Genomic DNA, 24,392 nt, shown 5'->3' with positions numbered 1-24,392 from the left:
CGAGTGCGCCGACCTTCGGCAGCCGCCTCGCAACCTGCGTCGCAACCTGTCTGCTGCGCCTGCCCGCTCTCGTATCCGCCCAAGAAGCCGCCTTCCACGGGTCTGCGGAAGGCCTCGCCCGACGATGAGCACGCGCCGCCCGATGCGGAATCGAGAATCCTGAACACACATGTGCGGCTGTCTCTGGCGGCAATTGTCTCCCGGTCCTAGCTACCCCAGATGCCCTTCTCCGCAGCGTGCCACTTCGGTAGCGGTACCGAGCGGCTTGGCCACACAGCTTGCGGCCACGCGGCGGCTTGCAGCGCCCGTTGCGCCGCCCGTCCGTGGTGTTCGGGAATGCGGCTGGAAACGCCGTCGTCGACGCCCGCCGCAGATGCCACATGGCGAAGACAGCGCTTCTGCACCGTGGGCCTAGATGCGCATCGCGGAAGATCGGCGTGCAGCACGGGAAAAGCAAAAGGGGAGACGATGGAGATCACTGCTGCTTTGCGAATGCACCGCAGCGGTCTGTACAGCGCACCCTTCCAGACCGTCGCAGAGATTTTCTCTGCGATAGCTGCGCCGCGATATTTTCGGCTATTAGGCAGGAGCATCCGCCAGGCCAACGCACAGTCCATGGCCTAGATAGTCGCCACCCTTCTGACCACAAAGTCCAGAGAATCCTTGTGGATGCAACCTCTATCTACGCTCGCCGGTGAGAACTCCAGCGTCGCTTGATACGAGGCCGTCCGCTCGGCCTCAATGAGCAGGAAGGATGCCAGGCCGGCCGCAATGACGATTGCTGCAGCGACAATCCCCACCCGACTTATCAACACGATTCATGCCCTCTTTCGGCGAATTCCTACAGCTTCCACTTCCCAGCACCCAGACGTCATGACCAAGCTGCTGGAATCCAAGTGAACGCCCAAGGAACCTGTCGAGAGAATCGTTCGATCGCTCGGTTGCACCATGAGCCTTCCTTCGAAATCCCCATGCATGCTCAATATCGGCGCGGAACACGGCGTCATCCAGCAACGCAAGCCGCCTTGAAACGCCCCTGCAGTCTGCCAGCCTCCTCGCTTCGATCGGGGGGCAGCAACCATCGCACACCTACGAACTTACATCCGAAGCGGTGGCGGTCAAAAGTCCGACCGTGACGTAGAGCGTAATTCTTCAGTTTCCGGCGCTACCTACCTTACGCCGTGAAACTCCACAAGCGTCTATGCATGCGAGATAGCGTCCCAGGACGCGAACAGCACACGGAGAGCATTTCGGCATTGTTTTCCAGCCGCCCAGTTGCGTCATGCTGTCGTGATGACATTATGTTGCAATTGCTGAACTGTCCCGACATTGTGGTATTTAAACCCCTCAGAGGAGAGACGGAGCATTCCCCGCTTTAGAGGCAACGAGCGGTTGCACAAGCAAACACCCCCAGTCAACATATGGATGAGAGCTGGGCACACAGTGGCCGAGCGTGGACAATATGGTTTTCTCGTCGCGACCAAGGCAGCCCCTAAGGTAAAGTAGCAACTCCCACTGTCACATGCGACCATAGATCGAAGAATACAGAGCGTCTCCACTACCTCCTCGATGAAACACAAACGTGTGGCCCAATCTTGAGACACCTGAAAGCAACTGGGCCAATTAAGAATCATGAAATTTTGGCAGGAAAGTCAATCTGGAAACATGGTCCCGTCGACCCCTAGGTTGAAATACAAGAACATGGTTTCGCATGGGTCATCGTAATTGACTAGCGCGTTTAGGAAACTTAGAAGGTATTACCCAATAGAATATGTGATTTGTGCTCTTTTGAGAGGGGCGTAATCGCCCGCGCTGCCAGCAAATCAAAATGTAGAACAGAGTCCTAATCGCCTCGGTATCATCAGTAGTAATTGTCAGTTGAGACTATATTCTAGAGCATGATCAAATGCTGACGGTGGCTGAACATTGTGAGCAAACGCTCAAGGCAAGTGCTGCAAGAGGCCTTGCGAGGATACAAATCAGGGCTATATGTTTGAAAAACGATACCTGGCGTATGCGAAGAGGGTTACGTTAAGCATAAACTACAAATGCACCTTCTACTTCTGCTGCTGCACCCCGGACACCTCCGCGGTGATTGTGTAAGCTAATCCCCTGTGCATCGGAACGGTGATGGAAACTGTAAGCAATCTCAACACCAATCAACTTACCCGTCCGGAGCGGTCCGAAGATGGGTTAGATTGATCCACAATAGCATAGACTTAGTGAAAGTTAGGAGCGGTTGACGACAGTACAGCGTGTCTTGTTCTTTATTCCTTTCTATCTTTTTGTTTTCTTTGCCGAGGGGTGGGGTGGAGTGTTTCGCGGCGCAAAGAAAACATACGAAAAGTCAAAATGGCATAATTGTGGGAATTAAGTGAAGAAAGTAGGAAAAATAGTATACTGTTTCCACTAACAAACTTGCGGATTGATTGGCTTATTCTGTTCTCGCTAACTTGATTAAGTGATAGGATGTAGATAAAATTGCTACGAACATAGCCAAAGGAGGGCTTTCAATGCGGGTGAACATCTACAGTTGATACTCTCTGAGCAAGCTGGGCAAGGTGTCCAGAATTATTCATCGTGACCCGCCGAGCATGCTTTGCCATCATGCCAACGGCTTGCCTGCTTGCTTGGGTTTCCCAAGACTGCTACCACGATTGGTACTTGCGCTTTTGCTTCATCCCATTACTGAGTCCAGCACAGCTTGCTTGATGGTGGTATATAGCGCCCCTAGCCGCATTCACGAATCGGCATTCTTTCAGATTCCTTATATAGAGCACCTGCAGGCAGCGCGGCATCTGTATGCTACCGGTGGATGACTAGCAGCTAGCCACCAGCAGACAGAGCCAACAGGAAGCAGAAGTGAGGCGAATATCATGGAACTGGCCGGATTTTCCATCACGAGCGCGCATGTGCCGGTAGAATGAAGTTCCGGTATCACCGGGCGACGGGCAGTCACTTTTGGTAGCGGCATACCTATAAAAACCCTCGTCCTTTCTGGTCCTCCCTCTCCTCTACACCGACCTTTCTGAACGCCGACAGCGCACTCTCCAAGTCACTCGTTCTGCTCTCCTACGCTCATTATGAAGTTTTTCTTTTACCTGTGCTTGCTGGCCCTTGTGGCTTTGGCCACTGGCATGCCGCTCTCATCTCCTCTCAACGTCACGCTCACCTCGACCGGAACCTCGAACATGCAGGTCACCATCCAGAACGTCGGCGAGTCCGAAGTCGCTCTCGTGACCGCCGGTAGCCTCTTCGACCCGCGTCCCGTCCAAAAAGTCACCATGCATTCAGGCAGTAGGTCTCTCCTGTTTCTGTTCAATGCTTACTCTGACATGGCTTCACAGGCACTCCTCTGGTATTCCGTGGCATGATCGTTGACCCCAAGCCCATCGCCGCTCTCGTTCCGACCGATTTGACCAAGATTCATGCTGGACAGTCTTTCTCCGTCCAATTTGATGCAGCGGATATGTACGACCTCTCTTCTGGCGGCACCTTCACTGCTGAGGCTGCTGGTTCCATCTGGGATGCCGAAAGCTTCGGCTTCATATCGTACAAAAGCAACCCAGTCAAGATCACTGTCGGTGGAGTCGAGACTGCAATGGTTGAGCGGCGCGACGATCCTCCGGAAGACATCCCCAAAATCGGCGAAAGATGTGATGATGACCAGAAGAAGAAAATTGAGGAAGCTCTGGGAGGCTGTTCTCTGTACGCAGACGCTGGCGCTCACGCGACTTGGAACAAAACCTCGAACCACTTGTAAGGAAACGCATTTGGCCGGCTTCATTTGATGATAGCACTGACAAACTATGTACAGCTTCCTGAGATACTTCAAGTCTTCCAAAGAGGCTGACCTGGACCTTGTCCACGACCGCCTCATCGCCATATCGAACGATTGCCTGGCATTATTCGGCCCCATTGTTCAAGTCGATTGCGCGAGCCAGATGGACAAGCTCTGCGGTGGCGATAAAATGGGCTACACGACGAGATTCGGGGACGGCCGGGCGTACATCACCTTGTGTGGGCATGCTTTCGCCTACAGCGAGCCTATCGACGAATCCTCCTGCACCAAAATGGACATGGCTGGCTTTCTCGTGGCTCAGCACGCTTCCTTCCCGGGCGTATACGATCCTCCGACCACCCGTGACATCGAAGAATACGAAAAAAGTCTCGGGTTGACAGCCAGGAAAGCACTAGTCAATGCTGGGTCCTACAGGTACTTTGGAAAAGGTATGTTCTTTTAGACCTTTTTTTTTCATGTCAATGTACTGATGAGCGAATAGCTGCGTACCTTGACTGCAAGTCCTAGTGGAATCTCTGGAGTAGTATTGCTACTGGTATCTTGAGGTTCATTCAAGTCGTTGGAGCAGTCCTGCTTTGCAAAATTCGTGATGATGAGTGGGGGGATGACAGTGTTGATGCTTTTTGGTTTCCTCTTACACTATACACAAAAGGATTATAGCGTTCAATACTAAAGGCTGTGGTTCTCGACTCGTTACTCAGTAGATGGTCGTGGTGGTACAAACAGGATTGAAGTGACTATTGGTGCTCACCTCGGTGGGGATCTTTCTTGGCTGGGTGTAGATCGGAGTTTGCAGCTGCTCCGTTGGACTTCGCCAAAATCAGTGAGAGGGAAAAACCCGGCAACTCTCCGTGTTGAGAATTCACAGAACTTTGGTAGCAACATGACCATGGCGCCGGAGCACATATTCCATTAAATGAAGCCCATGAGTAAAATCCTAAAGCTAGCTAGGATCTCCGAAGATGAATGAAGCAGGAGTTTCAATGCTCAGGTAAATGCAAAATCCTGAAATTAGTCTTCTCTGCCGCATCCAGTCATGACGGACTCAGCATTTTGCATTATCCCGATGTAAACCCCCCCAAAAAAGGACCGATATGTCGAATGAAAGCCGTGATTACCTCGTAAATCATCCAACCGAAGTCCCATCGTTGCCCGCATGCAGATCAAATCCAGAACATCTTGTCGTCTAGGTTCTGGTGCCAAGGGTTCATCCTTCCCTTGAACCTTCCATTCTGAGCGGTCTCCCAAATATTGAACGGGCGGGAAACGTTCAAGCGCCTTGCTACTAGCCGTTCATGGTCCTGGACAGTAGGCGCCATACTCCTGCTGTACGGCGGGATCATTGAGGATAAGCCAGGGCGACCGAGGAGCCAGTCGCGAATGTAATACCTTCCGCGCTCACAGAGTTTGTCTGCAAGATATGCAGGGGCGCAGTATGATATGCCCTTGGTGGCAGTACCGTACGTGTAGCAAAGAGCGTGAGTCTGAGGACCGCACCTGTTAGTAAGCACTACACATAGAATCTTACGAACGAGACTCACCAATTCTTGAAGCTGCTTGGCATCGAGCTTCATGTCGTTGCGGAGCAAGAAGTAATGGGCACTCCTTGCTGTTCCCTTGACAGCAGCATGTGATTGGAGATAGAAGTCGAAGCAGTAGGGGTGGGTAATCACTGAATCCACTACCAACCCCGGCTTCACGTTGTTCGATCGGTCTGCATCTTTTTGGCTCTTGGGGAAGAACCTGGTGTGGTGTCTCTTGCCCACAACCATGCAGGTAATCTTCACTGTCGTGGTACTCGCAGGCTTGCCGGATTTCTTGAGATCCATCCAAGCTTGCTCGATCGACGTTATCTCCATTTTGCGGATGGCGTCATATTGCGTCTCGCCCACTCCATCCCTGTAGTACACAATGTTGGAAGGAAATTTCTTGTTCTTGGCTCCATACAAGTTAAGGAGCTCGGTCGTCATTCCGCCAATGTCTTCGATGATCTCTTGGCGGCTCTTTTGCAACCTTATGGAGCCTGTGTAATTGACTGCAAATTCATCGAAGCTTCCGACAGCTGCAGCAACCGAGGGGCAATGCGCACGTGCATCTGCAGATGGATGCGTGACGTCCGCACCGATGATCATGGTATCGCTACCCAAAGCGCGAATACCACCGGCGATCTGGTGAGGTCGACCTCCTGTCTTTAACGAGAACTTCAGAGCAATGTTTGAGAGAGGCTGGTCGGTTTGAAATAGTTTGTTCTGTGACAGCACGGAACAAATGGTCCTAAGGCCCATTCTATCGCATACCGTCTTCAGGGCCGCATAGAGGTCTGCATCTTGCTTAGGAAGAAGGACCAGGGTTATGGCGTTTTCTCTCATGCCCTCCTCAATGTTGAGAATGATGTCCTTCATTGAGGCGACATAGCTGCCTTCTTGGTCTGGTCGTGGCATTGCGACCTTGTGCCACAGTGATGCGTTTGTGACCTCAACACCGTGTTCTTTCAGCACCCTGCGGAGCTCTCGAGCTAGTCGTTGAGGATCTACTCGTGATTGTCCCAGTGTGAGTATTCCGATTCTAGGAACAACTGATGGTACCGCAAAGGAATGTTTCCGTTTCTGTTGGTCAACCAGGTTCCAGCTGGCAAACTGCGGCGACACTGGCTGGGCCTTTCCTTTTCTAGCAGCATATTGAAGCTTTGGTCCATCCAGGATACGCGCCGGGACATCGATAAGCTTATCGTCAATCTCGAAGCCAATCTCCTCCTACAGAATGGTTAGTACTACTTTCACGACTATCCAGATCAATTGGGCCTTGCCAGACTCAAATTTTTCGAAGTACTCGGATCAGAATCAGTGGGATCGCTCTTGATTCCGAGGTGGACCAGGCCCTCGTTGACGATGAGATTCGCATTTGCTGCCGGACCGCGGAGAGCAACGCTCATCATCCTGTCGGTGAAGGCAGAGGGAAGGAGTGCTCTGTACAACTGCGGAAAGTCGAGCTCCAGAAACTCCGCCGGAATCCACTGTTCTCTGCCCGGGCGGTTCGCCCCGATATTAACGCAGGGCATCGTACTGCTGCGTCGGAGGGGACACCCAGGGGAATCTGTTGGGAATGGTCAATATTCGAACGCCTCTTTCATACAGTTCCTGAAATTACCTTTGAAGTAATCGAATACGGTCGTCTCTTTGCCATCCAATAGGAAAGTTTGCTCCCCTGGAACCTCTCCGAAACCTGCAATTTGTTTTCTCCGAGCCTCTTCCCCATTGATGTCAACCGAAGCTCCTGGACGAACAGGCCTCTCATAGGTGATCCGGACTACCTGCTTCCTCAGGAGACCTTTAATCATCCACTCCTTCATGCCAGATTGGAGCATAATCCGGAAGAATTGTGAAACAAGAACCGGCTTGAAGAAAGCCGACGTTGTCGTGTTGATATTGAGAAGCATGCGATCGTTGCCTGGTCGAATTGACGAAAGGTACCCGCGAAGAGTGAAGAATGGGCAGTCTGGGCCTAGATCTTCGTATGCGTCCGTGAGAAAGAACCGGTTGGCACCAATTTGTGTGATGGGCGTCGAGGTCGAAAGGAACATGAAAGTCGAGACGATGCCATTAAGAGCCCGCGCTTTAATGCCGGCGTCGGTACTACCATCAGCGGTTTTTGCCTCAATCAGATCCAGGTGACCGCGGCTCAGGTCGAGTTCTCCGTCCAAGGTGAAGGTAACCCGGGGCACAGAGGCCGAATGTCCGTTCGACTTGAAGTACTTGATGTCGGATATTGTGAGCTCTGTACCATCGAACAACTTCTTGACAGACCAAACATTCGTGAGGTCCGTCGACCTGAAGCAAGTGTCAGTCAATGCAGGTGTAGCGCTTGACGAGAATTTCACATACCAGTCCGTCCGCGAATGTAGCGGATGAAGATGCTTCAAGCTTTCGAAGACCCGCCTAAGCTCTCGGCGACGCTGCGGTTGTTCTTTGGACAGCAGGGGGAACCTTGAGTCGCCATTTTCCGCGAACTGGACTGTCACGGTGTAGGCGACGAGCTTCGACGGAGCCTTTTTGATCTCGACGTAGTTTGTAGCTACGTGGACGCGTTGGCCACCCGAACCGTACTGCGTCCGAAGGCTGTTCGAAGTGACATACTCTTGGGGAGGGTTTTGGCGTAAGTTGATGTCGGCAGGGACTTGTGGAATTGCTTGTGTCTTCTCATTGGTGATGGCCAAATTGGACACTGGTGCGGCTCGCCTCACAGCGGGAAGGTGGCCAACTGCAGGAGGAAAGCCTATCTGGTTGGGCAATTGACGCGGTCGGTGCGCTAGAAGAGAGGTTGGGTGAGTGTATGAACCTTCACCGGATTGGTTTTGGTCCATCTCGGATGTTGTCAAGCCGTTGCTTGACTCGGTGCTCGATATTATCATGTAAGGGCAGTGTTCGCAACGTGGGCCCAGGTGTAGACCGCGTTGCAGTGGAGTTGACGGGTGTTGGTGGGACGAAGCGAGTGGGCTCCATTTTAGAAGGGTCGTCGTTCTTGCCATCACCAGATCTGGTAGGCGCGACGCCTGCTCTGGGCGACTTCCCAACATGGGCATCTGCGTAGTGAGACGGAGACTTGTCCTCTTACCTCTTTCTCAGCATCTTTGCAGTCACAAGAGAATCTGGTTTTGCTTCGCTGAAGTTTGCAGTTCCTCAGCTGAAGCTTGCTTTGGCATCGCGGGCAACAATTTTCAGCCATTGGCATATAGGATGTAGGCGGAATCAGAGGCCACCAATGATGTCAGGTTGAAGGAACCAATAATAGACTACAATGATAGCACAATGGACGAATGATTGAGATATACCGATTTTATTGTCACGGGGTTATGATAGGTGGTGTTTCCGAACAAATGATAGCGATGGAGCCGGCCGCGGAATTCCCAGCAAACCTACTCAGGCTTGTGCGGGGAATGAATCGGGAGAGCAAATAAATACGAAGTTTGTATGCCTCTAGCGCGGAATGACACTCGCAACCACCGGCTGGGTGCAGGTGTGCGGATTGGGCGGAAAGACTGCGTCCTACTGGTGCCAGACAAGAAACAGCATTTGAAGCAGGACACGGGGTCTGAGACGACAACAATGCGTATTGCTTGGATCGCAAGCAGGACGCAGTGCTCGGGTGGCGTTGCGGGCCGGAGTTTCTGCGATTCCTCGGCGTCAGGGGCAGCCCGGGGCGAGGGCGGATGACGTGATGAGTTTAACTCCGCGCGAGCCCTGCAGCTGCCACAACGCCCTCGCGCCGACTATGACGGCACTACTGTGTCAGATTACTATATACTTGGAAAGCCGAGGTGTTCAATGGCGTGCTTCTAATACACATACCGCATTGGTAGGCCGGCTCTTACTGGCATGCTTTCAAAGAGTCAGTGTCCCGTAGTGTGCCGAGTTGTGCCGCAGTAGAATGGCGTCGAACCTATGTGTATTATCAATCAGCAGGCCATGTCAAACATTACAAACGCCTCGTCGCACACATATAAGTTCGTCCTTGCCGGCCTCGATTAGGTATTTGCCTCCCATCACTCAACGAATCATCACTACTCCCGCAAGCCACAAAGACTTGTTTCACCATCAACAACGGAACCGTAACTTTCCATTGCATCCGCAAACAGCCACGATCTTCGCTATGGCCGCCAACAGCAAGCTCTTCACGCCCTTTAAGGTTGGCTCGTCCCAGCTCGAGCACCGCATTGCCATGGCTCCTCTTACTCGGTTCCGTGCCGACGACAACCACGTCCCGTTGCCAGTAGTGGCCGAGTACTACGCTCAGCGCGCCGTTGTGCCGGGGACCCTTCTCATCTCTGAAGCCACCATCATCTCGCCACGAGCTGGCGGTTATCCTAACGTGCCTCACATTCACACCGAAGAGCAGGTGACCGGCTGGAAGAAGGTCACGGATGCGGTTCACGCTAAGGGCTCGAAGATCTGGCTCCAGCTCTGGGCGCTTGGCCGGGCCGCAAACCCCCAAGTCCTGGAGCAGGAGGGCCTGAAGGACCAGTTCGTCAGCGCTAGTGCCGTTCCCATGAGCGACGACTCGCCCGCTCCGCGTCCGTTGACCGACGAGGAGATCGTGTCGTACATTCAGGACTATGCGCAGGCCGCCAAGAACGCCGTGGAGAAGGCTGGATTCGACGGCGTTGAAATCCACGGCGCTAATGGCTACCTGATCGACCAGTTCAACCAGGATACGTCCAACAAGAGAACGGATAGATGGGGAGGCAGTGTGGAGAACCGGGCTCGTTTTGCGCTGGAAGTTTCAAAGGCCGTTTCGCAGGCCGTCGGGGCGGATAAGACCGGTATCAGATTGAGTCCGTGGAGCACGTTCCAGGGTATGAGAATGGAGGACCCTGTTCCGCAGTTCACCCACATCATCAAGGGGCTGAAGGAGCTGGACCTTGCCTACATCCATCTGGTGGAATCCAGGGTGTCTGGCAACGCCGACATCGAGGCTTCAGACCGTCTGGATTTCGCGCTGGAAGCTTGGGGTAAGGAGAAGCCCGTGCTGATCGCTGGTGGGCTGAAGCCGGCGTCTGCCACAAAACTGGTCGACGAGGAGTACAAGGAGTACAATGTGGGTGTCGTGTTTGGCCGCTACTTCATCTCGACGCCGGACATTGTATACCGCATCAAGAAGGGCATCGAGCTGACGCCGTACGACCGGGACACGTTCTACAAGGCGAAGGCGGCCGAGGGATACATCGATTACCCGTTCTCGAAGGAGTTTGAGGCAGAGCAGTAGGGATTGAAATGATACCCGGCAGACTTGGGCCCAGAATAGAGTAGAGCAATAGAAATGTCACGAATCACCCCGACCTCCTGACTCGAAAGTGAAAAGCGATATAGGTAGTGGGCGCAGTGACACGGGAGGTGCGCGCACAAGCGAAATGGACGGGAGGAGGACGACGCGCCGGTGCTGGGGTGCGCGGCATCGGGACCACTTGACTCAAGGAGGCGTCGTAGAGCCCCCTGGCGCTGTGGGCTTGGCTCCGTCGCTCACTGTCGATCGCGAACAGGCGAGATTTCGCACACGTGGTGGGCGGTGGAGCGCGCGCGAGGGACGCGTTTCACGCTGGAGCGTTGATCCGGCACTGGCAGCAACAGCCAGGTCGCCGGGCTGCGTGCCTCAGCCTCAGGGTCCCCCTTCGAACGCTCCCAGGGAGGCGGCGCTGGCACGCTTGTGGGCGAGGATGAAATTGTATGGTTAAATAATCTTAATTGGGGACGGATCCGCTGTCGCAACGTGCATGGACGAGCAGCAGGCCGGCGCGTTCAGCTGGAGACTTGGCGCCGTTGGGGGAGGCCTCTGGGGGGCGAGCGTCGTGCAGGTCGGTCGGGCACACCCCAGCTGCAAGCCCGCGGCGCCGTGCATCCCAGCACGCTTCTCACGCTCCTGAACCAACCACGTCGCTCTCCACCGAGCTGCTGTCGCTCCCGACTCCAATTCTTCCGCTGCACGCCAGACCTCCTCACGCCTGCCCGGCCTGCCGCTCGCTCGATCTCGCCGCCCCTCCGCTCTCTCTCCGCGCCTCCGCACTCACGCTCGCGCTCTCACGCCGGCCGCGATCCTGCTCCGTCTCCAACGCACACGCGCGGCCCCATACCACCTCCTCCCGGACCGCTCGCCTTTCCTAGACTGCTCGTATCGCGCGTTATGCAATTCTTCTCCCGCTATCCTATATAGCGCCGCACACCTGCGCCATGCCCTGGCGGCCCCTTCCGCGGATTGCTTTTGCAATCTGCACATTTCCCTTTCAGCCCTCCTCGCCCGCCGACCTGCCTCTCGAAATCGGCGACGAACTGTATATCATAGAGCAAGGTGGCAAGGATGGTTCCTGGTTCCGCGGCTATCTCGTCGCCCCGCCCTCGCTGCTCGCCGGCCTGACCTCGTCCAAGGGCCAGACCCTCGAAGCCCGCGTTTTCTCTGGTATCTTCCCGCGATGCTGTGTCGAGGTCCGCGAAGTCCTGGGCGAGGGCAGGCCGAGCGGCGAATCCGATGACCGGCCCAAGGACTACTTCCAGGGACTGCTCAGCACCGAGAGTCAGGGGAGCGACTCCGACCAACCCGTGAACGGTGTTATCACTCCCGATGAGAGCACTTCGACGAGCCCGGCGACGGGCAGAAGCCAGCCTGCCGTCACCAACAATCTCGGCCTGGCCCTGACCCCATCCGACAAGAAGCGCGAAAGCGTTCTCCTGCGCCACGGTTCGTCCAAAGCAAACGGAGAATACTCGCCTGGATTCTTCCTTCCACTCTCGCCTGTCTCGGTGACGTCGAGAGATCCTAACGCGCCCCGACCACCTGCCCCTGTGCCGATGCTCAAGATAGGAGACGAAACGCCGACGTCACTGTCGGAGCCGCTGGTCGACGAAATCGCATCATGCTTACGCGAATGGCATTCGACAAAGCTCCACGAGCTTTTGTTGGGGAGGCGATATGGAAAATTAGACAAGATGACGACACTGGTTCAAAAGCTCGACTCGTCACGAAGACAGCTGCTACACAAAGTCCTGACGAAAAAGGAGTTGGAAGCGGTGCGGGAAGCCACCGTCTGGGATCTCGTGAGTGGCAACAAGATGCTGTCGGGGGAAGTCATCGTACGGAGCCCGTCGCAGAAGGGCCGGATTCTGACATCAGAGGACTCCGCAATCGAAATTACCCGTCTGCAGTCCATGATGAGCTTGTTAGACGAGCGACCGGTGCAGGCCATGGATGAACACCTTCCACACCACCTTGCAGTGACGCTACGACACTTCTCCGGCGATATCAAGCATCCAACGACGCTCTGCATGTCTCTGTGCGCCAAACTCCCCGGCTCGGATGCAGTCCCCTTGTCCGAGGTGTTTTCCGTGGACCTGAACACTCCAGAGGCTGTTGTTGCAGCTGTTGCTGAAGAGAGAATGAAATCCCTCTTTGTCGATCTGAGCTCATATGATCTCGGTGAGGGCGCAGGTGCAGGTACAAGCTTGTACCTGGTCATCAAAGTCCTCACAAACGAAGCCGTTCGAACATCGACCCCTACACACAGCGCCAGCGTCTCTCGCGACATGTCACAAAGCCCCGCCCCAGGCGGGCTTCAACACTCTGCTAGCGTCAGAGGTGGCCGGCGCAGTTTGATGTGGGGGGCAAAGAGGAAGGAGTCCGATCCTGGCGAGAAGCCCCCTGGATTGAAAGCCGCGACCACCAGTGTGTCTAGGCCATCCAGCGAAGGTCAGGGAGCGAACGGTCGCGCGACAACACCTAAGGAGGGGAAGACAGTGAAGAGGGCCATTGCCATTGGCGTATTGCATCTGGAAAACCTCGCAAAAGATCCGCAAGAGATCGAACAGGAAGTCACATTGTGGACACCAAGCCAGCCTTTGGATGAGATCGCGGAAGAATCCGACCCCTGGCCTGAGCTTATTACAGAACTCAGCCCGAGTGTGACTGGCAGGTACAAGCAATATCCTTTCATGAACCGGCTGCAGATTCACGTAAAGAGCTTCGCGCACGCAGACGCAGAGACGTTGATCCAGAAAACACCGACGTTACTTCACAATGTCACCCAGACCAAGAAGATCGGATTTTCTGGCGCTCCAACCAAGCCACGGAGCGATATTTATCTCACGCTGAGCGAACCTTTTCTGCCGCGAAACTGCTTCCTCTCCCACCCGAAGAACGGATCTGTTACGATGAGCACATCGAGCAACATGGCAAATCTCCAGCTCACCCTTGAAGTTCGAAAGTCCACAGGCGAAAGGATCGAAAACTGCATTTTCCCATCAGGCAACAGTGCCGGACACACAGCCTGGAGGACCACTGCAATCGAGAGGGGAGAGGCTTGGAGCACCACCATCCGTTTTGCGATCGCTCCCGAAGATGTTCCTGGATCCCATGTGGTGATGAGCGTGGCAGACGCGCCAGGCTTCCCCTTCGCCCTCTCCTGGATGCCTTTATGGACGGACGATGCTTTCGTACGCGACGGTGACCATTCCTTGGCCCTGTATAAGTACGACGAGTATACTTCTAGCATGATCTCTGGACGCGGCGCCTACTTGGCTCTACCTTGGAACGCTCAAAAGAAGGACGAAAGCGGAACTGGCACAATGGCTACCCTGAAGGTTAAGACTTACCTGTGCAGCACCAAGTACTCCCAGGATCCATACCTTCTTGGGCTTCTTAAATGGAGAGAGCAGGAGGCAGACGGCGTCACTGATCTGCTGAAGAGGTTCATGTTCGTTCCGGAGATCGAAATCGTCAAACTTTTGCCCGAGGTTTTGGATGCTCTGTTCGAGGTCTTGGTAGAGTACGCCGGATCGGACGAAATTGAAGATCTCGTATTCAACACCTTGGTCATTGTATTGGGCATTGTCTACGACCGCCGGTTCAACCTCTCTCCCCTCGTCGATCAGTACGCTCAAAATCGGTTCAACTATCCTTTCGCCACCGCCTCCCTGATCAGAAGCTTCAATCGTCTGCTGTCGAAACCCACAAACCCGGACAGCTCTCGGAAGCTTCGTGCCACATTCAAGGTTGGAGCACATATCTTCAAGTTCATCATGAGAGCTCGGCAGCAACAGAAAGACAAGGAGGAAGGTATTGGCCTTGCCAACCGACAGACGAACTTCGTCAATGACATGCAGAAGATCTTCAAGTCCTTGGAAGACCTGATGTCCAACTCAGCCGCGGCGCTTGTGGGCACCAAGACCATGCTCGTGCAACACATCCACCAGTGGCTTCCGGAGCTGACGGTGTGCCTTGAGTCAAAAGAAGTTCTTGAGCTTGCGAGCAGTTTTATCGACTCCTGCTTCGAAGCCACGGGCAAGCTCATCCTTTACAAGCTGATCCTCATTCTCCAATTCTCCAAGATCGAGGCCTTTAAGGACCCAGAGACTCGGCCTACCCTTCTCCAAAACACCGTGCGCTGGTTGGCACCGCACTGGGGAAAGACGGTGGCTGTCACTGCCCAGTGGAAAGATCAAGTCCGGCTTTGCTGCTCAGTGGTGGCTTCGCAGATCAATGAGTTGGGCCCAGAAGCCGCAGACTACATACCGAAACTCGTGGACTCGTACATGGCGATTTCGTCGACCCCAAGATCTCAGAAGAATACTTTGTCGCTCCTCTTCCCATCGTCCTATCCGTTCCCGTCGAAGCCTACAACGACTGAGGCTGAGTTTGACGAGGCATTGGTAGAGATACTTGGAGTTCTTGCAGCTATAACGAATCTTCCCATCAACATCACTCCCGATCTACCGAAACCGGAACTTGCCACATTTTTGTTTGACACCTTACAGGTTTTCCTTTCGTTTTTGGATGGCGAAGCGTTCCCTAGCTCTTGGCTAAGTGTGAACATCTATCATCATCGAGCTACGATGAAGGCCTTGGAGAAAGTGTGCAGCATTCTTATCGATTCATTCCTTCCGGATCCCGACGAGGCGGATGATTTCAACACCGAACTGTGGCGGTCGTTCTTCGATGCCCTGCTGAAGCTTGTGGGTAGCGACTCGCTGGCTCTGGAGACTTTCCCCGAACAGAAGCGCCGTGCTGTCTGGAAGATTGCCGGAGACGTCCGTGAACTGGGTGCGGAGCTTCTGCGAAGGAGCTGGGAGACCATTGGTTGGGAGACAACACCTGAGGATCGTAAAGCCTACGGCCTTGAGAAGATGGGTGGCTACCAGGTCCAATACGTGCCTGGGTTGGTTGCGCCTATTGTTGAGCTCTGCCTGAGTGTCCATCAAGGTCTGCGCAGCGTTGCAATTCAGGTCTTGCAGACTATGATCATCAGTGAATGGACGCTCTCGTTCGATTTGGCTCTGATACAGGCAGAGATGATTGATTGCCTCGACCATCTCTTCAAGTCCAAGGAAATCACTGAAAGCATCCTTCAGAAGCTGTTCATCAGCGAGCTCATCGATCTCTTCGAGCCTCTTGCCGAGGACCCCGAGGACCCTCTCTTCAATGCTGTCAAGGATCTGATTGGCACCATCGACGAGCTTCTGGACCTGCTGGTTGCTGTTCATGGAAGAGAGAACTCTGGCGAGATCTTCCATATCATGGATACGCTTCATCTGATGGAGTTCCTCAAAGACATGCAGAAGGAGGATATCTACATCAGATACGTTCATCAGCTCGCTGAAATCCAGGAAGAATCGGGCAGTCATACAGAAGCCGGTCTGGCGCTTCGTCTTCATGCTGAACTCTATGACTGGGATTCAAACACAACAGTCCCTGCTCTGGAAGACCCGCCGTTCCCTGCGCAGTCGGCATTCGAGAGGAAGGAGCAACTGTACTTTGAGATGATTAAGCACTACGAAGAGGGGATGTCATGGCACAACGCTCTTCATGCTTACCAGGAACTGGCTGCCCAATACGAGAACAACATCTTCGACTTCTCGAAGCTCGCACGAACGCAACGTGCTATGGCCACTGTTTATGAGAGCATCAACAAGGGCGATCGCCAGATTCCACGCTACTTCCGGGTCGTCTACAAGGGAATGGGTTTCCCGGTATCTCTAAGGGACAAGCAGTTCATCTTCGAGGGCTCACCAACGGACAGCCGTGCCACTTTCACAGACCGCCTGCAACAGCAGCATCCTTCTGCGCAGATTTCGAATGGTTCCAACGAGGAGGACGTAGAAGGCCAATATCTCCAGATCTACTCTGTCAGTGCGCAGAAGGATTTGACGCATCCGATCTACCAGCGCCCGAAGGTTGGCCAGGCGATCCGCGAGCATTTGGTCCTCGCGCGGCCGAACAAGTTCTCGACAACTTCTAGACGCCACGTGAGCGACACGAGCCTCAAGGAGCAGACGATCCGCAAGACGATCTACACGACTGCCGAACCGTTCCCCACTATTCTTCGGAGGAGTGAGATCATCTCTATCGAGCAAGTCGACCTCAGCCCCGTTCAGAGTGCTCTTGAACGTACACTCAGGAAGACGGCCGAACTTGCTTCGCTGGAGAAACGTGTCACCAGCGGAGAGGATTCTGCTCTGCAGCAACTTACCGAGGCTCTGATGCTCTCGGTCGATTCGAACTCACCGGCAACGGTGGCAAGATATCGCGAACTTATCCCTCAACAGCCTGAGCAAGCCGAGTCCATCGTTGATGAGGATGAAGAGCCCGCACCAATTCAGCTGAGCCAAATGGAAAATGCTCTCAAGGTAGCCCTCATGGATCATGCTTTGACAGTCAAGCGTTGCTTGGCCGCATACACAAGGCCTGCCCAGCAAGCCACGGCAGCAGACCTCACATCACGTAAGTTGATATCATGTCATGCCATTCGACGACTCTGATCTGACTTGTATAACAGGGTTCGAGACAACATATGCCCCCGAGCTGGAGGCATTGTTCGCTTTTGGCCATTCGCCGTTCCCGAACTCGCAGACTTCGTCTTGGATCAACTCGCAGTCGCGTGCGGCATCGACAACGCCTACGCCTCAACAACCACAGCTCCTAAAGCAGAACATGACGATGCCCCTTTCCGACGCTCGTGCCACGCGGCAGGAGAAGAACCGTCTCAGCCTCACATTCCTTAAGCGCGGCTCTGTGTCGCAGCCATTCATGGATGGCAAGAGGTTGAATAGCATAAGCGGGGAAGATGTGGACGACGCGGACACGGCGACAACGCGCAGCCGAAGCAAGGACCACGGGCAGGGTGGGCTCAGCCACCGATTGAGCTTCCTCCACGGAACAACAACCAACGATTCGAGCACCGGGACCAGCCGGCGGAGCATGAGCATGGAGAGGCCCAAGACCAGCCGGAGCGAGTCGTCGCAGAGCCAGAGCATCAGCGACCGCATGACGGGTAACGTCAAGAAGCGATTTTCGATGCTGAACATTGGCAAGAAGGCGAGCAAGAACTTTAGGCTCGGGGAGAGCGTGGCGGAGGAGTGAGCAAGATGACGGTCTTTTCCTGCATTTTCTTCTGATTTGTTTACGACTTGCCTAATCACTTTTGCACTTTCGCTTTCACGCGCCCGCGGCGGCAGATTTCTTATACCAGGTAGGGAAGGATCGGACGATGGAGGCAAGGACATGCTGGGTGGCCGGTGGGGTATATACGCGGGCGAGGAAATACCCAGCATATGGGAGGGTCGGGTGGGGGTCTCATCTTTTTGTTTGTGTTTCCGTTGCACTCATTTTCCGTTTGGTTTCCGCTCTATACTCTTACTGCGGACAAGAGTTGCTCCTTTCTCTAATTTCCTCGGAGCTTCGGCTTTTCTTTTGTCCAAAATGTGCGTTACATCGACTCGATTTGGGGTCGGGATCTTGGAGAGGCTTGCGACGCTTGAGGTCTTGTAGTTATACCCATGTCTTTTTCTGGTCAAAAAGTCGTTTTTATCTGCAAGGCTGGATTCATGCACAATGTTAGACTTTGGTTCTTCGTGTTTTTTGCATTGTCTGCGACACAAAGCGTTGTGATGTTTTGTTTATACCAGTTTGTGCTGATTCAAGAAAGACTTTGAGGCATCGCGAGCGATAGAGCGAGCACCGACTACATCACGCTAGTAGAAGCGCAATACCGCCCTTTCTTTTCTTTTTCTGCTACTAGCATATTCTTTTCCGTTCAGTCATAACCAAGCAATGGGGCGGGACGCCTTGTATGCGACAAGCTTTCCAGCATGGACGCCGGATTGGGCAGTGCTAAAACTTGGCTCCCGCAGTGCTAAACTCGGATTCCGGCAGGCCCCGCAAAAGGCCGGCGGGACGAAGGGAGAGAGGAGCCTATAGGGTTGGCGGGGCTCGCAGAAGGGCACAGGATAAGGGTATGAGCGCGGGGCGCTAGGCTTTTCCGGGCCTCCTGTGCGATTGTCTGGCCCCCAACTCTGGGGCGGAGCGCTGCGCCGAATAGCCATCCAGTTACCGCCTGCAACCATCTCTATATATAAGTCCACAATGTCTCTAATGGCGAAGGCTCGCATCCGTCCCATTTCCCCCCTCTCTAGGCGGTCTGAGAAGCTTCAACTACACACAATTTCTAGAACAACATGCCAATGCTCGTCAAGCTCATCAGCCAAGGCGTCGGCATCGCCACAGAAGCCTACGCATCCAGCAAGAAATCAAAGGCCGCTAAGGCAGCCGCTGCATCAGCCTCCGCATCTTCTTCTTCTTCAGCAGCAGCACCAGAGTCCCCATCCTCACCGTACCGCCCCGGCGGCGACGAGCAACCGCAGTATGCCGAGCTACCGGCAGACGAAGCCACTGACCTCATCGCCCGCGGCCGGGCCGTCGCCGTCGATGAGACGGGCGCTGCTCAAGAGCCGCCCATGACGCCCGCCATCCTCGAGGACGACGACGTGTGGGCGCTGGACGAAGCCTCGGAGGAGCGGCGGCAGCATCAACACCACTCATCCGACGACGACGACTCTCCCTCCGTCATCGGCAGCGAGCGGCCCGACATCAGCAACAACGCGCTCATCCGCGACCTGGTCAACCGGCTCCCGCCCGCGCCCTCCTCGCCGCCGCAACAGCCGTGCCTGCCCTGCCCTGTCATCCTGCCGCAGCGGCGGCCGCGCGAGAAGACGCGTGGCTTCGTGCGGGCGTACGCGCCAGCGCTAGAAGCAGCGGCAGGCATCGACCAGGCGTCGTTCCTGCAGTTCCTGAAGGCGTTCCACACGGCGTCGCAGGCGAGTCCCGTTTTCAACGTGGTGCTGCTGGCCAGCGCCGTCGTGGGGCTCGTGCCGAGCGTGGCCGTCATGGCGACGACGACGGCGATTAATGCTGTTGTTATCCCCGCGCAGATCGCGCAGCAGCGGTACCGCGCCAACTCGTTCCTCGACGAGGCCAATGAGCGCTTGTTCAAGCCGCGCGGGTTGTACGCTGTTATCGTGGCGTTTAAGGGGGAGGAGGATAGCATGACGGGGAAGCCGGTGGAGGCGCGGCAGTTGGATATCAATGCTGTGTTTGAGAAGTATGGGACGGGCGAGTCGTCGGGGAGTAAGTGGAAGGATGGCGCGAGGAAGTTGAGGCTGAGCAGCGGGAAGACGTATGGGGAGGAGGGGCTGCCGGTGGCGGCGGATCTGGTGTTTCCGGGGCTGGAAGAGGAGGAGGATGGAGAAGGGCAGCAGGCGAAGGGAATGAAGGGGAAGAAGAAGTGGTTGGATGATTACAACGACAGACGAGCTCAGGCGAAGTTTGTGAGTCACTTGCATTACTCATGATACTGTCTCTCTTCAAAACTAACGCCGTATTTTAGTTGGCGGAGAACCCGGACTCTTCGCTCATCAAGCAGAAGCCTGAGTTTGCCTCTAGCTGGGCTGACCCCAACCATCCGGCCTATCAAGGTAGCCTGGTCACATTGGTCAGCGGTGGCAAGATCTCAACGCCCCAACGCGGTGCCCGCGGAATCTCAGGAGCTTTGAGTGGAGCAGCAAGCTCTAGAGGTAGCCGGGACAGCCAGAATCAGGACCATGCGAGCAGAAGCGGATTTCTTGGCGGACGTGGGGGGTTTCTTTCGGGAAGAGGTGGTGGTGGTCTAGGAATGGGAAGAGGTGGTGGTCTAGGAAGGGGCAGAGGAGGCTTTCTAGGAGGACGCGGTCTGCTTGGCAGACAAGCTTCCCGAGGTCATCAAGAGTACGACGATGGACGCAGTCCTCCATCTGGCTACGGCGCCACCGATGCGTACGCGGGAGAGGGTGATTTGCGTGGAGGCGAGACAGCTCCGATACGGGGCCAACAGCAGCCGTCGGGTGGCAGACCTGGTCTTGCTGGCCGCACGGGCCGTCCGAATATCATCGGGACAGTAAGAAAAGCTCTGCAGCAGGTGAGTTGACTCTAATCCGAGACAAGCAGGCACAGGATTGCCCGCACATGATAGCCAGTTTTGAGGCGTTCGATACCTCAACTCTGACTGCATGGGCGAGGATACTGTGCTTCATTTGATTGTGGCTTCATAGAGCTAATTCCGAAACTGCAGGACGTTCTGTATCTCATGATCGTAAATATGCCCACCGATGAGGAGATGGCGCAGGCGCAGGCGCAGCTCGCGGAGCTCGAGGCCCAGACTTTGTCCGGTTGTAGCGAGCTTCCGGTTTAATGGCAAAAAGGCCGTCGTCCGATGCTAGCCGGGCTAAATGTTTGAATAAGCATATCTCGTGTGTGGAGTCGAAATGTTCGCAGCTTCTGAATTCGGAGGTTCGATGCAGAGGTTGGCGGCGGTATAAATACGGGCTCCATTTACGGAAAATAAGGCTCGAGATCTCACCACCCGAATTACAGGGGGGGTATTACAGCCTAAGGCAAGCGTGAAGAATAGTAAGGCCCCAGGCATAATTGTGCCCCAGCTCTTTTCCTAGAAATATAACATATGTGGGTAGCTGAAGCTATCATCCGGACGTGAGTGAATAGTTATTAATTCCACATTTACATCCGGACGATAGCTTCAACAGCCCATGACATGAGCAAAAACTCACGAGAGGGGACTGTACTCGCTGCTTGGAGCCAAGAGACTGGGCAAACATGAGCTATGTCGGTCCGGGTAGGTCGAGGGTTTCGAGACATCTTGGCGGGGCGCTTGGAAGCCCATCACCTGCCTAGTTTGTCCAAGAGCAACAAGCAGCCCCCAATACCATCTGTCCGCGCGGGGTTTCTCCAGAAACCCACGTTGGACCTCTCGTATGGCCTCATTGCTACCACCCCAGCATGATTTCACGTCATTCCAAGGCCAGAATCGTTGCATTGCTCTGTTTTCTCCCCGGCTCGATGCCTGTGCGGGGATCGCCATGACCTGGATCTGCACGCCTGACCTACCAGACCGCCTTGTCAGTATCCTTGCCTATCTCTTGTTCCTGAAGGTCATTGCATGCACCTGCCCTTTCTCTCCACAGTTAGTCAACATGGTTCTCTCTTGGCGTTTCGTTGCAAGCCGATAGTGGAGAAAAGTATATAAAACCGGAAACATCCCCTTTGCAGTCTTCTTCGCTCAGGTAGCTGCCTTCCAATCGTCACAGCTATCGTCCTCTACTCGACGCCAACAATGAGGTATCTCCTCCCCGTGATTCTCCTCGGCCAGCTGGCCACCGCCTCCCCCATCTCCATCGCCGAGGAGGTCGAGGTGGATGCGGGTGAGAAGTTCAACTACGACGGCTACAGGGTCCTCCGTGTGGCGTACAGCGAGTACGAGAAGAACCCGGAAGCCGTCGCCGCCCTCGGCGAGCAGCTGAGCGACGAGCCCGCACAGTTCGGCCAGGTCGACTTGCTCGTCGCGCCCGAGAAGAGCAGCGACATCGAGAGCCTGGGCATTGAGTTCCAGGTCATCCAGGAGGACCTCGGTGCTGCCATCAAGCAGGAGGAAGAGGAGACGGTTGAGTATCGTGGTAAGTCCTGGTCCCCAGACCTCTTAGCTCATCGTTTGGTCCCGTCTATTCTGCGAAGACCCGGTCAATCAAATTCTGTTTTGTTTGCATAAGATCTAATGCTCTGGAAATCCAGCGGGTGCTGCGGCTGTTCCATCCGACAGTTGGTTCGACGCCTACCACTCATACGCCGACCACCTGGCCTTCCTGAACGACCTCGTCTCCGTGCGACCCAACAACGCCGAGATCGTGACCGCCGGTGCTTCGTCCCAGGGCCGCAACATCACCGGCATCCATTTCTGGGGCAGCGGCGGCAAGAACTCGAAGCCGGCCGTCATCATGCACTCCACGGTTCACGCGCGTGAGTGGATCACGACCATGGTGAGATTTCTCCTGAAATGTACGGAGAATATTTTGTTAATTCGTTGAAAACAGACCAACGAGTACGTGGCCTACCAGCTCCTCACCAAGTACGACACCGATGCTGCCGTAAAGTCGTACGTCGACAAGTACGACTTCTACGTCTTTCCTGTTGTCAACCCGGACGGTAATTTTCCCCCGTGAGAGTCTAGTCGAAAAAAGCAATTGGCTGACGCATTTCAACAGGCTTCGTCTACACGCAGACGAACACGCGTCTCTGGCGCAAGAACAGGCAGGCCGCCTCCGGCAGCAGCTGCGTCGGCACCGACATCAACCGTAACTGGGCTGTCGGCTGGAACGTGGCAGGTGGCTCGTCGACCAACCCATGTGATGAGACCTACAGAGGTAAGCGCAATCCTACTTCGAGCAGTCCTCTTTTCCAGGCAAAGGAAAAAGGGAGAGAAAAGAAAACATAGCCAAAGCATCATAAACATTTGCTGACCTTTGGAAATTAACATGAAAAAGGCTCCGCCGCTCTCAGCTCCCCCGAGGCTGCCGGCCTGGCCGCCCAGATGCGCGCCGTCCGCGACCAACAGGGCGTCAAGATGTACATGGACTGGCACTCGTACTCGCAGCTCTGGATGACGCCGTACGGCTACACGTGCAGCACGCTGCCGGCCGCCAACGCCGAGCTGCAGTCCATCTCCGGCGGCGCCGTCGCCGCCATCGAGGCTGTCTACGGCACGCAATTGTACGTTGTAGACGCTCTTCTTGTCCCCCCCTTTGCCCATTTCCCTTTTCCCGGGAAACTTGCTCCAAAAAAAGAAAAAAAGAAGAGAAGGGTATAATCTTGGAAGCCAATGAATGAGACTAATCTGTCACAGTGAGTACGGCCCGATCTGCCAGACCATCTACCAGGCATCCGGATCCAGCGTCGACTACTCCAACGACGTCGTGCGGTCGACGTACACTTTCACGGCGGAGCTGCGCGACACCGGCCGCTACGGTTTCGTGCTGCCGGCCAACCAGATCAGGCCGACGAGCGAGGAGATGTGGGCGGGCATGAAGTACGTCTTCGCCAACATGAAATGATCGTCCAAGGTCCGGGAAAAGGAAGTCAAGATCTATTTCCGAGTGATCTCTGTTTGTTGCAGAACAATTAGATAGTCATGTTGATCTTGTCGAAAGAGTAAATAAAAAGGAAATTTCTTGGGGTTGCCAAATGCGTGCTTTTCCTCTTTCTAGGGGGCGAATGACAGCTGTCGCTAAAGCAAGAAGAGGTCAGGGAAGTAGCTGTACTACTAAAGACGCGAGATGGTGCCTCAAAGACAGCAGCACGCATCAGTGCGTACTATTCAGCCAGTCGAGAGGCTTCCCTGCCTCGGAAGCCCTATGCGGGGAAACTGATATCGAAAACAGTAATCCGACACGAATCGTGCTTTCTTTTTTTCAGCTTTCATGCGGGTAGGAAAAAAAGGACGAACGAATGAGCAAGGGTTTAATGAATAAAAGTCGTCCCATACGACGCCGCAGCCATGGTGTTTGTGTCGATGGCGTTCAGCGGTGACCTGATATTGAAATGGAACAAAGAGGTCAGGCATGTGATGAGAAGGTGAGTAAGCGAGGATAAGCTGATGGTGGCACGGTGGCTGGAGGATGCAGGATGTCAGCTTACGTCGATCTCTGACGATTTTCTCGGGGGGCATGCACGCGATTGGGAGGCTGATGCGCAAGATCTGGCCCCCAAGTTTATAAACAGCATGAGATATCGGAGAAATGAAGAACAAAGCAAAAGGGTGGAGATAAGTCCAGATATTGATTCATCACTGCAAAATATACCGCTCGCCCTATCCTCCATCGGCGGATGGTCCACGCGGATTGCTGTAGCCGCGATGGGGCCAATCCATAATGTAGATCATATTGCGATCCATTGCCCC

The 24,392-nt window shown here is 54.6% G+C and overlaps 6 protein-coding genes across 6 annotated transcripts; 5 read left to right on the top strand and 1 right to left on the bottom strand.

Moving 5' to 3' along the window:
- Positions 1 to 3,083: 3,083 nt before the first annotated feature.
- On the top strand, positions 3,084 to 4,309 carry LTHEOB_1521 (Deuterolysin metalloprotease; the record flags this gene model as incomplete). The annotated part of the gene is made up of 4 exons (XM_035510232.1): positions 3,084 to 3,297; positions 3,348 to 3,759; positions 3,818 to 4,230; positions 4,284 to 4,309. The coding sequence occupies 4 exons, from the start codon at positions 3,084 to 3,086 to the stop codon at positions 4,307 to 4,309; spliced, it is 1,065 nt and encodes a 354-aa protein (XP_035366031.1).
- A 656-nt stretch (positions 4,310 to 4,965) lies between these two features.
- LTHEOB_1520 (RNA interference and silencing protein) lies at positions 4,966 to 8,002 on the bottom strand (the record flags this gene model as incomplete). The annotated part of the gene is made up of 7 exons (XM_035510231.1): positions 4,966 to 5,286; positions 5,344 to 6,051; positions 6,100 to 6,555; positions 6,675 to 6,895; positions 6,950 to 7,629; positions 7,684 to 7,873; positions 7,936 to 8,002. The coding sequence occupies 7 exons, from the start codon at positions 8,000 to 8,002 to the stop codon at positions 4,966 to 4,968; spliced, it is 2,643 nt and encodes an 880-aa protein (XP_035366030.1).
- Positions 8,003 to 9,448: 1,446 nt separating this feature from the next.
- LTHEOB_1519 (NADH:flavin oxidoreductase NADH oxidase) lies at positions 9,449 to 10,561 on the top strand (the record flags this gene model as incomplete). The annotated part of the gene is made up of 1 exon (XM_035510229.1): positions 9,449 to 10,561. The coding sequence occupies one exon, from the start codon at positions 9,449 to 9,451 to the stop codon at positions 10,559 to 10,561; it is 1,113 nt and encodes a 370-aa protein (XP_035366029.1).
- A 959-nt stretch (positions 10,562 to 11,520) lies between these two features.
- On the top strand, positions 11,521 to 17,695 carry LTHEOB_1518 (Sh3 domain-containing protein; the record flags this gene model as incomplete). The annotated part of the gene is made up of 2 exons (XM_035510228.1): positions 11,521 to 17,056; positions 17,112 to 17,695. The coding sequence occupies 2 exons, from the start codon at positions 11,521 to 11,523 to the stop codon at positions 17,693 to 17,695; spliced, it is 6,120 nt and encodes a 2,039-aa protein (XP_035366028.1).
- Positions 17,696 to 18,789: 1,094 nt separating this feature from the next.
- On the top strand, positions 18,790 to 20,837 carry LTHEOB_1517 (Fad binding domain protein; the record flags this gene model as incomplete). Its single annotated transcript, XM_035510227.1, has 3 exons — positions 18,790 to 19,938; positions 19,998 to 20,564; positions 20,718 to 20,837. 3 exons carry the CDS (start codon positions 18,790 to 18,792, stop codon positions 20,835 to 20,837), a joined length of 1,836 nt encoding a protein of 611 aa, XP_035366027.1.
- Positions 20,838 to 21,776: 939 nt separating this feature from the next.
- LTHEOB_1516 (Carboxypeptidase a1) lies at positions 21,777 to 23,547 on the top strand (the record flags this gene model as incomplete). Its single annotated transcript, XM_035510226.1, has 6 exons — positions 21,777 to 22,116; positions 22,232 to 22,476; positions 22,531 to 22,642; positions 22,702 to 22,860; positions 22,981 to 23,206; positions 23,340 to 23,547. The coding sequence occupies 6 exons, from the start codon at positions 21,777 to 21,779 to the stop codon at positions 23,545 to 23,547; spliced, it is 1,290 nt and encodes a 429-aa protein (XP_035366026.1).
- Positions 23,548 to 24,392: the final 845 nt, after the last annotated feature.

The sequence above is a fragment of the Lasiodiplodia theobromae genome (genome assembly GCF_012971845.1).
Source record: "Lasiodiplodia theobromae strain AM2As chromosome Unknown scaffold_4, whole genome shotgun sequence".
Classification (NCBI taxonomy): Eukaryota; Fungi; Ascomycota; class Dothideomycetes; order Botryosphaeriales; family Botryosphaeriaceae; genus Lasiodiplodia; species Lasiodiplodia theobromae.
Note: the sequence above shows the minus strand (reverse complement) of the source record. Positions and strands in the feature narration are given on the sequence as shown.